A 12,444-nucleotide genomic window follows, 5' to 3' on the forward strand; every position below is an offset into this window, starting at 1 on the left:
ACTGAGTGTTTTACCGTGTTCGATATCAAGACATACATAGCATACTGTAGTATTTACTGTTGGCAAAGGTTGGGCAATGAACTCCCAAGAGACCAGCCCACAACGACAGGTAAGCCACACTACTTTCTGCTAGTTTGATTATATTATTTACAACATTGGCGCTGCGAGCAAAAAACGTAAGCGATTAACGCCAAGTTAATTAGTTTTGGCATAGAGTTCGTTCCCACACCTGTGGGGCGACAACGGTTCAAATTTCCCGCTGCATTTTCACAATTCCGCACGGTGTAGACTCACCGCGATTAGTGAATTTAATAAAGTGCATGGATTTTTTGTTCGACTCTGTAGGCGCTACTAGCACTGCGTTCCTGCTTTTGTAACTTAACTTCATCAAGTGAAACCCATTAAGAAGTTAAACTTACGTAAGAATTATAAAGTGATTATTGTTTTTGTTGTAGTTTTTAGTGATATAGTAAAAAGATAAACTATAGTAGAAAGAATTTTTTCAGTTGTCTTTAGTTCAAACGTTGTGGAAATTGATTCAACGAGCGACTCGCCATTGTGTGATCTTTTGAATTCCGGAGACACCTGTGGGCGGATTCCGTACATTCCATTGATCTCATTTGCATATCGTTTTGTGTTTAGCAACTGTGATAAATTTTAATTACTATTGTTTTTCAGAAATAGACTTTATTTTAAAGCTTGTTTTATTACGATATATTTTACCACTACATTTTATGTATACTCTTTGTACATTGGGATACATTTCTGTGTGTGTGTAGAATAAGTATAATCACCGTAGTCAATATACAATTTGAATCCCTATTGATATAACACTCTGATTTACTAATTATTTATAGTGTATTTAATTAAATAAATAATATGCCTCCAAAAGCTAGACTTATTTCTATAAATTTCTGCGACGTTACAGAAAGAAATAGAAATTGATAGATTGGAGAGGCCGTTATGGGAATATCACCCCGGTCAATATTGGGGATATAAAGGGTTTGGGGAAAACAAAATTTTCCAGATGGTTCGATTTCACCCCAAATCCTAAGCGGGGAGGTATTATAACCACAATGAACGCCGTGACATACCTAGTGGATGCACGGAACGAAACTAGGGCGGCCAGTTTAAATCCCGCTAACGGGGACTCCACGATTTACCATGAGCCTCAGGGATATGAACGAGACCGATCTTACTTCCCTGCCAGCCCGGGACACGAATTGAGACCACCTACACTTCCAGAGGTTCCACTACGTTCCAAGGTTTGGGAAGGACGCCCTCTTTACGATGGCAATGGTTCAACATCTAACCAGTTTTAATGTAGCCCGGAGGGAGTTGTCCCATCCAATACCTCCCGTCGATACTCCTATGTAGATTCTTGGGGGGAACCGGAATATCGGGACACCCCTCCTACACTTTCATCTCACGGGTAACATCTACTGTTAGTCCTGGAATTACGCCAGTATATTCCAGGGCCCAGGCTACTCCTCAGGCTGAACAGTCTAATATGAGGGGTAACACAAACGAGCATAGGCCTCCAAGTCTCGAAAACCAAGAGAAGTGTAACTTCTGTAAGGTATTAAAAATGGATGTGGATTCAGTGCTTTTTTCAATATGAAAAAAACGCCATGAAACGTGAAAAAAATATAGGGCTAAAAGAAATAATGTAATTCATACGATTTATTAAGTATAAAAACAGCTAGGCTCATTGATCACTTCCTGTAATAAAAAGTCACCCAATAAACTATGTTTTAAGCCGCTTACATAAGGTAAGTTACATAGGTAATTGGCCTAGCTATGTCGATAAAATAAAGTATAAACCTAAAAACCAGCACACTAAAACACCTGGCTATTCAACAAATTATAAACAATATTTAATATAATAAATCTTATTTTAATGTAGGTTATTATTTACTTTTTTATGAGATACTTTCTGCTTGTCACGACGCGGCCATGTTGATGTTGCTCAGAATATTAATAATGATGATTGCGTTTTCTTTTCTTCGATCTCCTCGATCTGAAAACGCGTTTTATTTTTAGTCAGCGTTCAGTATGTGTTGACGTTTACCTATCTATAATCGGAAGTATATTATTTTTTAATAAAATAATGAAATAAAATGAATGACCTTCATCATAACAACAACACTTTCTGATCTTCTTCGAAGCCTAACTTATAGATTACTGAAGTAAAGAGGATTTTTGGTCTATGACGCGTTTGTATACAAAAACGAAACGCAAGCAGCCATCGAACGCAATAATAAAAAAAGGTCACATTCAGGTCAAAGTTTATGGATGGAACCTTCCAAAAAGAAAACAACTGATCTGACTGTTTTTTCTTGGCGGTGAATCAAATAAAGTTGAGAACAATTGAAGACTAAATCATATGTTTTTTTGTAAATTTATAGGTTGTTGAATTGTCGTGGACGTAGGCCTATGTATGAATAATGCTAGATTTGGAAGTTGGACCAGGGAGATCCCTTGGAAGTGAACAATGGGAGTTCACACTTGGTAAGCTGTTTGTTTACAATTCGCAGCTGATTCAAAACGTCATAAATAGGCGGAACGTCGTAGGAGGTAGACTAGGAATCGGCCTAGAAGAAATTAAAACCTAATGCCTAGAGCCCAGGCCATATTCATTTTAGAAATCATTATTATTTCTTAGAATAGGCCTGAAAATCAACTGTTTAACCATGGACCTATAAATAATTTATACTAATAGGTCCATGGTTTAACCGTACACTTAATTTCATTTCACAAACAATATCAACTACCCTTCACTGCTGACTTGACATTTTCATACACAGACTGATCCCCACCTTCTCTATTAAATTCTATTTTTAGTAATCATAATTATTATTAGGCCCATATGATTATGATTAGCCCCATATTAAATATGTATACTAAGTTTTATTAGGAAGTACAGAAGAAACTAGATGACCGACGTATATTAATATAATAATTAATGCTAACTTTTCTGGCTGTTTTACTTTACCGTTTTGATTTAGCTTTTCGCTTTTTTTTTGTATCTCCATTGAGATCCAGCCACTGATACCCACAGCATTGTCATTTTTTCAGTAATTTGCCTTTGGATTTAATATAAAAATTATATATAATTAAAAATAATCGGTGAATACAATAATTCATGTCTATATTTAATATTACATAAAAACTAATTATATAATATAAAATAGTATACAATGCTATTGTAACTTTTGTAAAACATTTAAAAAATGCATTTTTTGTAGGGATGCCTTTGATGCAGGCGATTACAATTCTCCGTCGGCAATGTCGTATTGTCAAAGAAGTTAACGTACTTTACTGTGATCAGGTATTTGTAATTTAGAAGTAATTAATAATTAATAACATATTTTTTCATTGAAGTAATAATTAGCTTTCATAATTTCTTTTCTTTTTTTTTTTTTGTAAGTAAATATTATTTCTATAAATTTTATCTGTTTTAAAGTAAATGAAATTTCTATTTGATAATACAGTATTTGACCTTTATTCTTTCACCGTCAGGATCCACTGTCCCTTGACCTGGTACTTAATCTGCCCCAAGACGGAATTAAATTAAGATTTGACTCAAGGGTTCAACGACTAAAGGTAAAGATTTTACCTTAATGCTTGGTTCCCACTAGGCACGAAAATAATTTGACCAATCACAAGTGATGGATTATTCAAACTGTTGCTTGTCATTGGTCAACTCGCTTGCGTTGTGCTTACATCATGTTGCGTCCTAGTGGGAATCAACCTTAAGAACTTACTAAAAGAATAAATTTTAGTATGTAAGCTCTGTCTACACTATCAAAGTTTATGTGACAAAAAATGTGATGTGCCCATGGACTTGATGATGTCATATCACTACCATCACACTTTTTTTGTCAAACTAGTTTGATAGTGTAGACAGAGCTTAAGCATTGGCATTAATTGATTTGTATTATTCTACAGATTATTGAAGTGTGTGATCTTTCAAAAGTCAAGTTGAAGTACTGGTAAATAATTTATGAACATCAACATTTTTTTTAATGTTTTAATTTAATATAATATACTGTAATAATACAATACAGAGTGTAGTTGTAGCTTGGCAGTTAAGATCCTCATCTACCAATCTGAGGGTCCTGGGTTCAATTCCTCTCATGACGGAACAACTCCACTCCTAAAAACTTGTAATAAGACTTTGTTTGTGTAGAGCATTGTGTGTACAGTACAGTATGTTTGTCTTGTATAGGATTGCCACCTTTGCCAAATTTGCCTAAATATACAGTACTGTATATTTTTTTTAAAAACCGTAATAATTTAAGGCACCCATGGTTTTGGGTGCATATTTTTGTATACTGTATATTTTTTGTATGTTCTTTAACATGGCAAATATGTACCTTTATTTGGGTCAAGTGAACGTTCGTACCTCAATCTCTCGTGAAACTTTAACCCAATCTAAAATCATTCGCCCCCCTGCGCTGCAGTATCTTATGGCCACCGATTTTAAGTTATATATATGAATATAGAGTTAATGCCCTTTTTATGTTTATTTTGTCATATATTGTGTATAGAGTTTTAATTTATTTTCTTTCAGTGGAAACCATTTCAGTAGCTCAAGTGTACAACCAACAATTGAGAAAGTATATGCAACCTTTGGGGCGACACACCCAGGCATATATGACCCCACCAACAGTCTTTTCACCATTAACTTTAGAGGGCTATCATTTCATTTTCCAGTCCCACAACACATCAAGTTTGAGGTTAAGTAAACAATCAATTGGTTTTTCAGATATTTTTCATTATTTTCCCGAATATTCAGTACATTTAAGAATATATTTCGCAAATTGATCTCAGCTGGGATTGTATTTGGAACAATTACGTCATAAAAATTGGACAAACATTTGAATAAATTACTCAACTTAACACCCTGATGCAAAACATTATTACAGCACAATTATCAAATACTCAAATTTAAATGATTAGGTACCTGACATTTTAGCTGTTACAAAATATAATTATAAAAAAAGTTGAATAATTACATAATCATTATTATTTCATTAAAATTTATATATTAAATGAAACAAAATTTTGTATGGTTATTCTAAATATTATTTTTATAATTTAAATATTAAAATTTCATTGATTTTTTAGACATCTGCCATCCATGGTCTTAGCTCTTTACCTATTCCTAAAAATGGTTCGATCCATGTATCAAAGATTTTTATATTCAGTGGAAGTACCTGGAACGAAGCCAGGTATGTCTTTATTTTAATTATAAATTTACGTACAAATAATTACACAATATAGCATACATATGGTAGATTATTCACTACAATGATTTCTTTCCTGTAGAATACAGTACGTAGCTAGTACTAACTAAATAAGTTTTTTTTTTTTTTTTTGTGAATCTTACATTTTGTAGACCTCCCCCTCTGCCACCATGCTCATTTTATGGAAACACATTTTGTGAGAATGTCACTGCTGTGGTGGAGGATGGACTGACAGTTGGCCTTGAGTTACAGCTACTTGTTGAAGGTAAATTTTATCACTTTGTCTAAAGCCCTGTCTACACTATCAAACTTTATGTGACAAAACAATGTGATGTGCCCATATACGGACATGATGATGTCATATCACTACCATATTTAAGCATATCACTACCATGTTTAGGCACATCATCCTTTTTTTGTCAAACTAGTTTGATATGTAGACAGAGCTATGATAGTACACATTATCCAATTTGTTATAATTAATTAACTTCAGTAATTAATGTTAATATTTATTTATCTATATACTTTTTTTTTCTGTTGTGGTGAAATTAAATTTTGAATTGAATTTATCACTTTGTATTTTTTATACTGATTTTCTCCTTTCAGCATCAGGTTTTGGAAAAGGCATGGATTCTCGTAAAAATGACGTAAACCGAGTGGTCCGCTTTGGAGAGTCTTGTCAGGATGTGATGACTGCCCTTGGATGTCCTAGTAAAATTTTCTACAAATCAGAGGATAAGGTATATATATAAACCTTAAAATTTATTTAAATATGATTAGCAGTGCATATCATCAACTACACATAACATCGCCATCTCACTCTAATGCACTTGTCTCCCCCCCGGGAGAGGTACATCATGGATGCGTCATTTACAAATACGTTATAAACCTAGTTGGTACGCCACATCAATGAACAATGGTGTGTCAATGTTTGTCACTTTACCACCAACCACATGGTCACAATGCGTCAAAATGGCTGCATCATGGTCAACAGTTTAAGTAACTTTTTTGATGCATGGATAAGTCATGGTATTCATAAGGTACAATGCATATTGGACAAATGGCGCACTGCCGGGGTTTGTATAGTGGGTCATACAATTGACAAGTGTATAATGATAATAACCTAATATATTTAGTATTGATCATACAAAAAGTGTTATACTTAGAAACATCAGAAGAAATGCTTGTATATTTAAATTGATTATGCTTTTCTAGATGAGAATACACTCCAGACGATTTCAACGAGACCAACGGAGAAGTTCCGATTATTTCTTTAATTATTTTACTTTGGGTTTGGTGAGTTCAGGTTTTTATACTTGCTTTTTGTTTGAAATAAGATTAATTAGTATACAAATAGTGAATGTTTATGAGTTGAAAAATCAGTTATAGATACAGTAGCACACATAATAGATTTTCGAACGCGATCAATCTACAACGTCGCGAGGCAAAAATTCTAAAAATGTTTACAGAAAGCTGTGCGTGCATTAGAGCGCATTAATTAGCACCATTAGATAAACATGTAGGGCTAATTCCAAATGACACGTGATGCGTAATTATAACCAATCAAATTGTGTTTTATAATGGATTATATAACTTTTCTAATAGCATATCATTCTTTCAGGAACTTTGTGTCAAAAGGCTGTTTCTTTTGTTATTTTTATGTTTTATTGAGGGCCCTAAATGACATAGAAACTAGATAGGCCACCCTCATTAAATAGTAATTGATAATATGATTAAAGAATTTTCTTTTTCTTATTTTCTGTCTATCGTATTGCATTATTAATAAAGTATGTTGTATTTGAAGGATATTCTTTTTGATGCCATTACTCACCGGGCTAAGAAGTTTATTCTACACAGCAACTATCCTGGGCACTATCACTTCAATATGTGAGTAGTGAACACCTCCCAACTACTGTGGTTGCCAGTCTATTTCGTGCCTAGCTTACCTTGATAAACCGACAATAGCCCTTTCTCCTCGAAGAGCGAGATATAACTCGAAAAGTAGAAATTTTCATTGAACACCCCTTCTCCACAAATGATATAGTCCATGAACTATGCAGGTGGGAGCCTGCCCACAAACCACCATCATCATTTCTTTTCAAGACATGAAAGAGTAAAATGTCTTCAAGAACATTTGAAGACAAATATGTGCATATTTGCTACCATTTTTAATATTTTTTTTAAAACTTAAATCTTAATCAAATTATATTTTTTTTGCTAAGCTAAAATAAATAAATGACCCCAGATCACTAGCCTGAAACTTATTGTAAACCAAATTGATGTTTGTATAAACGTTATTTAATTTATCAGATATTGTAGATGCGATTTCAAGATCCCAATACCAAATTGTTGCAATAAGACCGAGGGCGACAAACTCACAGAACCTGATACACCATTCATCACACCGTTTACAAAGTGGAACGAGATACAATCTTATCTTGTGCCACTAAAGAAACCAGTTGTTCTCAACAGAGCCTCAACTATCAACACTACCAACCCATTTGGATCTACTTTCTGCTATGGTGTGGAAAATATGATAGTAGAGGTAAGAAGTTGAACCAATCAACGATTTTACACCCACTTATATATATTGATATAATAAATAAGTTTTCTGGTTAACCAGGAGCGAATTGCTATAAGCGGTCTTAGTTCTTAGCCAGCTATAATTGTGAATCTATTAATTGTTTCTCCTATTATTTTTTCTTATATTTCTTAGGTGATGTCTAACAATCACATAGCATCGGTTACCATTTACACTCCACGACCTGCTAATTCAAACCCTGACCTCTTATCATGACCTTGCATCAGAATTCAAGAGAGAAAGAGATGTTTTCAAATTCCATATTAAATGAAAACTAAATTGTCAATACTACTAAAATGCTGTAAGATCAAAGAATCTTTTCTACAATTAATAAAAAGCCAGTTTGAACGTTGCTGATGCTTGGCTCATTACGCAATTCTGCTAATTCAAAATGATATGTGTGGTTGTGGGTAAATACTAACTCATCAAGAAGTTGACCAGAGTGTGTTGCTGCTAAAATGGTCATGTCTATTACTGTAGAGAATATAAATATGACATACACCTAAATTATAGATAGTGAGATCCCTTATGTCTATAAAGTTTTGTGGCTGGGCCTCATGCGTAAATGGTCTTTCACACCTGTTCCGGTCAGGCTCTGGCAAATCAAATTGAACACCAGTTTTTCGTTTTCATGACATTAACGGCTACGTTGTGCACGTAGCCGCGTAAAAACAAAACATAAACGTTCGTTTATTTGCCGGTGCCGGACCGGAACTGTACCGGAACAGGTGTGAAAGACCCTTAATTAAAACGTAAACAAATATACCATCAGTAAGTTTTATGCTATGTTTAATGGTGCAATTTAAATTTCAAAATAGTTCACTTTAAATAGTAATTCAAATTCTGTACCTCAATATTTATTTTTTGCTTGTTCACTGTTAAATTAATATATTCAGTATTACATTACAGTATAATATTAAGAAATGTTGGGATTCATAAGTTGGCATAAGCCTACAGGTATATATATTTTTTTAGGGTTTAAATTTAAGCGCACATTGTGACATTTAGATCTGATCACCATAAATTGCTTTGATAGTGTTACTACGGTGTGTACTAGTTTACAATAAAAATATTTACAAATATGTGTAAGTTGTGTAACAACCAAACACAGAAATTAAGTGTAATAATCATTTTTTTTTAATGACAGGGTTGAATAATATTTGAGTACTATAAATAGTAATACTGTGTAATACAATATTGTTAAAATGTTTAAATTAGATAACCTTTTATTTAATCTGAAATACAGTAGAATCCCCCCTTTGGGCAATCAATCAGACATTAAGGTCAACCCCCTATTCAGGAGAAATTAAGGGGACACTTTGTAAGTAAGTGTTTATTATATGATGGGTTATATTGTAAGTAAAATTTTCCAGTAAAGTAAAATCGCTATTAATATATTGGACCCAAGTGTCTACTAGAGGTGTCCCATGAATATGGGTTAAAACATGTCAACCTCTAACCCTATTCAATTCAGAGGACACTATTTTAACTTTTCAATTACCAAAGGTGTCTCCTAATTATGGCTAACCTTATATTATAAAGAAAGTACCCCAACTATACTAGGGGGATCCCATGAATAGGGTTAGATTTAGTGTTACAGTATAACATGCTTTTGTTCATTTCCCACCCGTAGAGGTGTACCAAAGAAGGGATTCTCCTCTAGTTGTTTTTTGACAATTAATCTTGAATTACTATATATGTTGAAATATATTGAATGTATTCTGCAGTATAACTATTATATAATAGCAATGCCACATTTAGAATTGTTGATCTGTTTTTATGCAATTATTAGTTTAAAGCCATTGGCAATATGTAGCGGCACTGTAGCTTGGTAGTTGCCTTGAAATCCTAGAGACCTGGGTTCAAGTCCTCTTGGAAGTATATTTCCTCCATAAAAAAATAACGCTATTTATAGCCTACCATTTTTAGCATTCTCATATATGTTTTTTCTTTAATACCCCATTGTTGAATATGTATGGATATACTTAGAAAAACTTTAAAAAATATAATGTTAATATAAAACAGTATAAAAAGTGTAAAAACAAAATACCAAAAATTATAGTAAGTAGTTATATTAAGTATAAGTATTAGTTAACTAATACATATTTCTTGCTTATGTTCTTTTTTAACCAATTTTCATGGATAGAAAATGTTGTTTTAGTAGTGTTTTTTTTTTTCAATTAAAAAAAAAATGACTATTATTATGTTTCATGTTGAACAAATAAACAAATGTTGTTACTGTTTAATGAGACTGTGTAACTGTAATCTTTCCAGGAGTGCAAGGTACAAAAAATGATCCTCTAGACAATACTGTACATTATTAATCTATGTCCGTGAACAAGATAGTTACAGTACTACTGTAGTATATTCGCAATAGAGGGATCAAAAGAGAGTGGTGTTCAGTAGATATAATTCCATTTTTGTTTGTGGTTCTATCTCCTCTTCCCTCCCTTTGAATGTGTATTTTTAAACTTTCATGTCAATCCATCAAATGATTTGAAGCCTTTGGGGCATAAATATCAAGAACAGTGCACCATAGTTTGGTTAAAAATTCCACGCACTAAAATAATGATTTATTACATCTTTGTTTTATTTTATATAGAAAATACCATTACAGTATATTCATAATACATTTCATAGTATATATTAATTATTGATAATCATATCTGAATACATATACAATTCTTTCTTGCATTCAATAATTGAAATACATTTACCAATACTACAATGTTTATATAAACTATTGACATTTTAAAAAGTGAACTATTTGAATCAAGAATTTCCAAAAACCTAAATATAAAAAAACCCAAATAATGAAACAGAATTCTTGGATTCTAATATACCACTCAATATCTAGTCTACTTTTTGGAAGTATTTTGGTGGAGGATAACTTATTGCACCGGGCTGGTTTACAAAAATGAACAATCGGTATAAGGTACTGAATGGGAAGCCAACACAATAACACAAGGTTAAACTAATTATTTTTAAAGACCCATCTAAAAATTACAAGTGACCGTCTTACTTTATCTCTATGCAAATTATCGGACATGTGACCCCTGTATCATAGCAACAATGTCACATGCGGCAAATTTACACTAACCATAAAAAGTATAATTCCATGATAAATAAATCACATGTGATACTGTATCATAGAATTTGTCTATGATACATCACTCTATATCATAGACACATATGTAAACTATGCCAATAATATAGCACAAGAATTTGGTGGTTTACTATGTGACAATTTCTTCATACAACAGTACTATAAACTTGAATTGAAACCTTTTGCTAACTGTAAAATTACTGTATGTGATGAGTTGGCATAATTTTTAGCACATGATTTATAGAGTCACACTATACAACATTGATTAATGCCCTAACAAGTATGTAATCATAAACCAGTATCTAATTTATAGGTCCATGATTAATAATGCGGATTCTATCATTATTGATGATATCACCAGAATGCTATTTTGCATGTTTATAGTACTAAACATAGTACATGCATAATATCCATATGCACATTGATTTTACAGCTAGTCTCCTTGTTTTCACGCCATTAATAGTGCACTAAAATGTTGTTATTATTGGTGACATTACACATGCAGTGGTGGATCCAGGATTTTGAAATAGGGGATCCAGGGCCTAAACATTGTAAAATGAAGGGCTGAGCTTAATTTGATGTCCTATCATGTCCTAGCATTACAATTTGCGAAATTTAGGGCTTGGATCCGCCCCTGACATATATTGCAATAGTGTAAATAACATTTCCTGTTAGACCTATGTACTATCATAATCTTAATCTTGGATGAGTCAGAGAGAAAATATTAAACAATATTTGAATGGTGAAATAAAAACCAATAGAATAGAACAATAGTAAAATCAAGTCTAGCATTATAAGAGAAGACGGTTGTAGGTTTAAAAGCTTTGTCTACACTACCAAACTTGTGACAAAAAAATGTGATGTACCCATATATGGACATGATGATGTCATATCACTACCATATTCGAGCATATCACTACCATATTTGGGCACAATCACAAACTAGTTTGATAGTGTTGGCAGAGCTTAACTACGGACATGTCAAGATATTCTCAACTTTACATTTCTTAGAAAAGCATTGTGTACAGCAAACCTGACTTTACTAATGTTTATTCGCTATGCACACCTTTAAACAATAAATAAATATCACGTATTAACAGATAAAATAAGGTAACCCTTTCAAGACCCTTAAAAATATTCAAATAGATAACAAATTCCCAAATTCTTTGTCTTCTGTTAATATTTTTCTAGTTACCTTTTAATATCATATTTAAAAAATGCAAGATTTTTACATAAAAAAATAATATACATTGCCCTTTAATTAAATAACGACAACAGCAATAAAAACATTAACGGTCCTAAAATAAAAAACAAACACCACACTACAGATAACCAATTTCATCTAAATAAAAAACACCATTTAAAAAAACAAGACTAGATTATTTGCTGGACATCTACAATATTATAAGATATGTACTAATTTTATTTGCAATAATTTCAGGAATGTATGATCACTATATAATATGTACATGATTTACAAAATTGCACCAATTTTACAGTCACCC

General features: G+C 32.6%; 1 protein-coding gene across 1 annotated transcript; it reads left to right on the forward strand.

Moving 5' to 3' along the window:
• Window positions 1-2,296: 2,296 nt before the first annotated feature.
• Window positions 2,297-9,993, forward strand: LOC144851181 (phagosome assembly factor 1-like). Its single transcript, XM_078708748.1, has 12 exons — window positions 2,297-2,511; window positions 3,249-3,331; window positions 3,523-3,606; window positions 3,952-3,995; window positions 4,577-4,742; window positions 5,134-5,237; window positions 5,405-5,517; window positions 5,859-5,992; window positions 6,468-6,548; window positions 7,057-7,139; window positions 7,563-7,797; window positions 7,969-9,993. The coding sequence occupies exons 1-12, from the start codon at window positions 2,448-2,450 to the stop codon at window positions 8,047-8,049; spliced, it is 1,272 nt and encodes a 423-aa protein (XP_078564874.1). The 5' UTR covers window positions 2,297-2,447; the 3' UTR covers window positions 8,050-9,993.
• The last annotated feature ends 2,451 nt before the right edge of the window (window positions 9,994-12,444 follow it).

This window comes from Antedon bifida, chromosome 8 (genome assembly GCF_963402885.1).
Source record: "Antedon bifida chromosome 8, ecAntBifi1.1, whole genome shotgun sequence".
NCBI classification, from domain to species: Eukaryota; Metazoa; Echinodermata; class Crinoidea; order Comatulida; family Antedonidae; genus Antedon; species Antedon bifida.

Bases quoted from the DNA above. Each gene is read 5' to 3' on its own strand.
- LOC144851181 (XM_078708748.1), top strand. From the start codon at position 2,448: ATGCTAGATTTGGAAGTTGGACCAGGGAGATCCCTTGGAAGTGAACAA. The intron at 5,238-5,404 runs GTATGTCTTTAT...TACATTTTGTAG, and splicing joins AGTACCTGGAACGAAGCCAG to ACCTCCCCCTCTGCCACCAT. The intron at 6,549-7,056 runs GTGAGTTCAGGT...TTGTATTTGAAG, and splicing joins ATTATTTTACTTTGGGTTTG to GATATTCTTTTTGATGCCAT.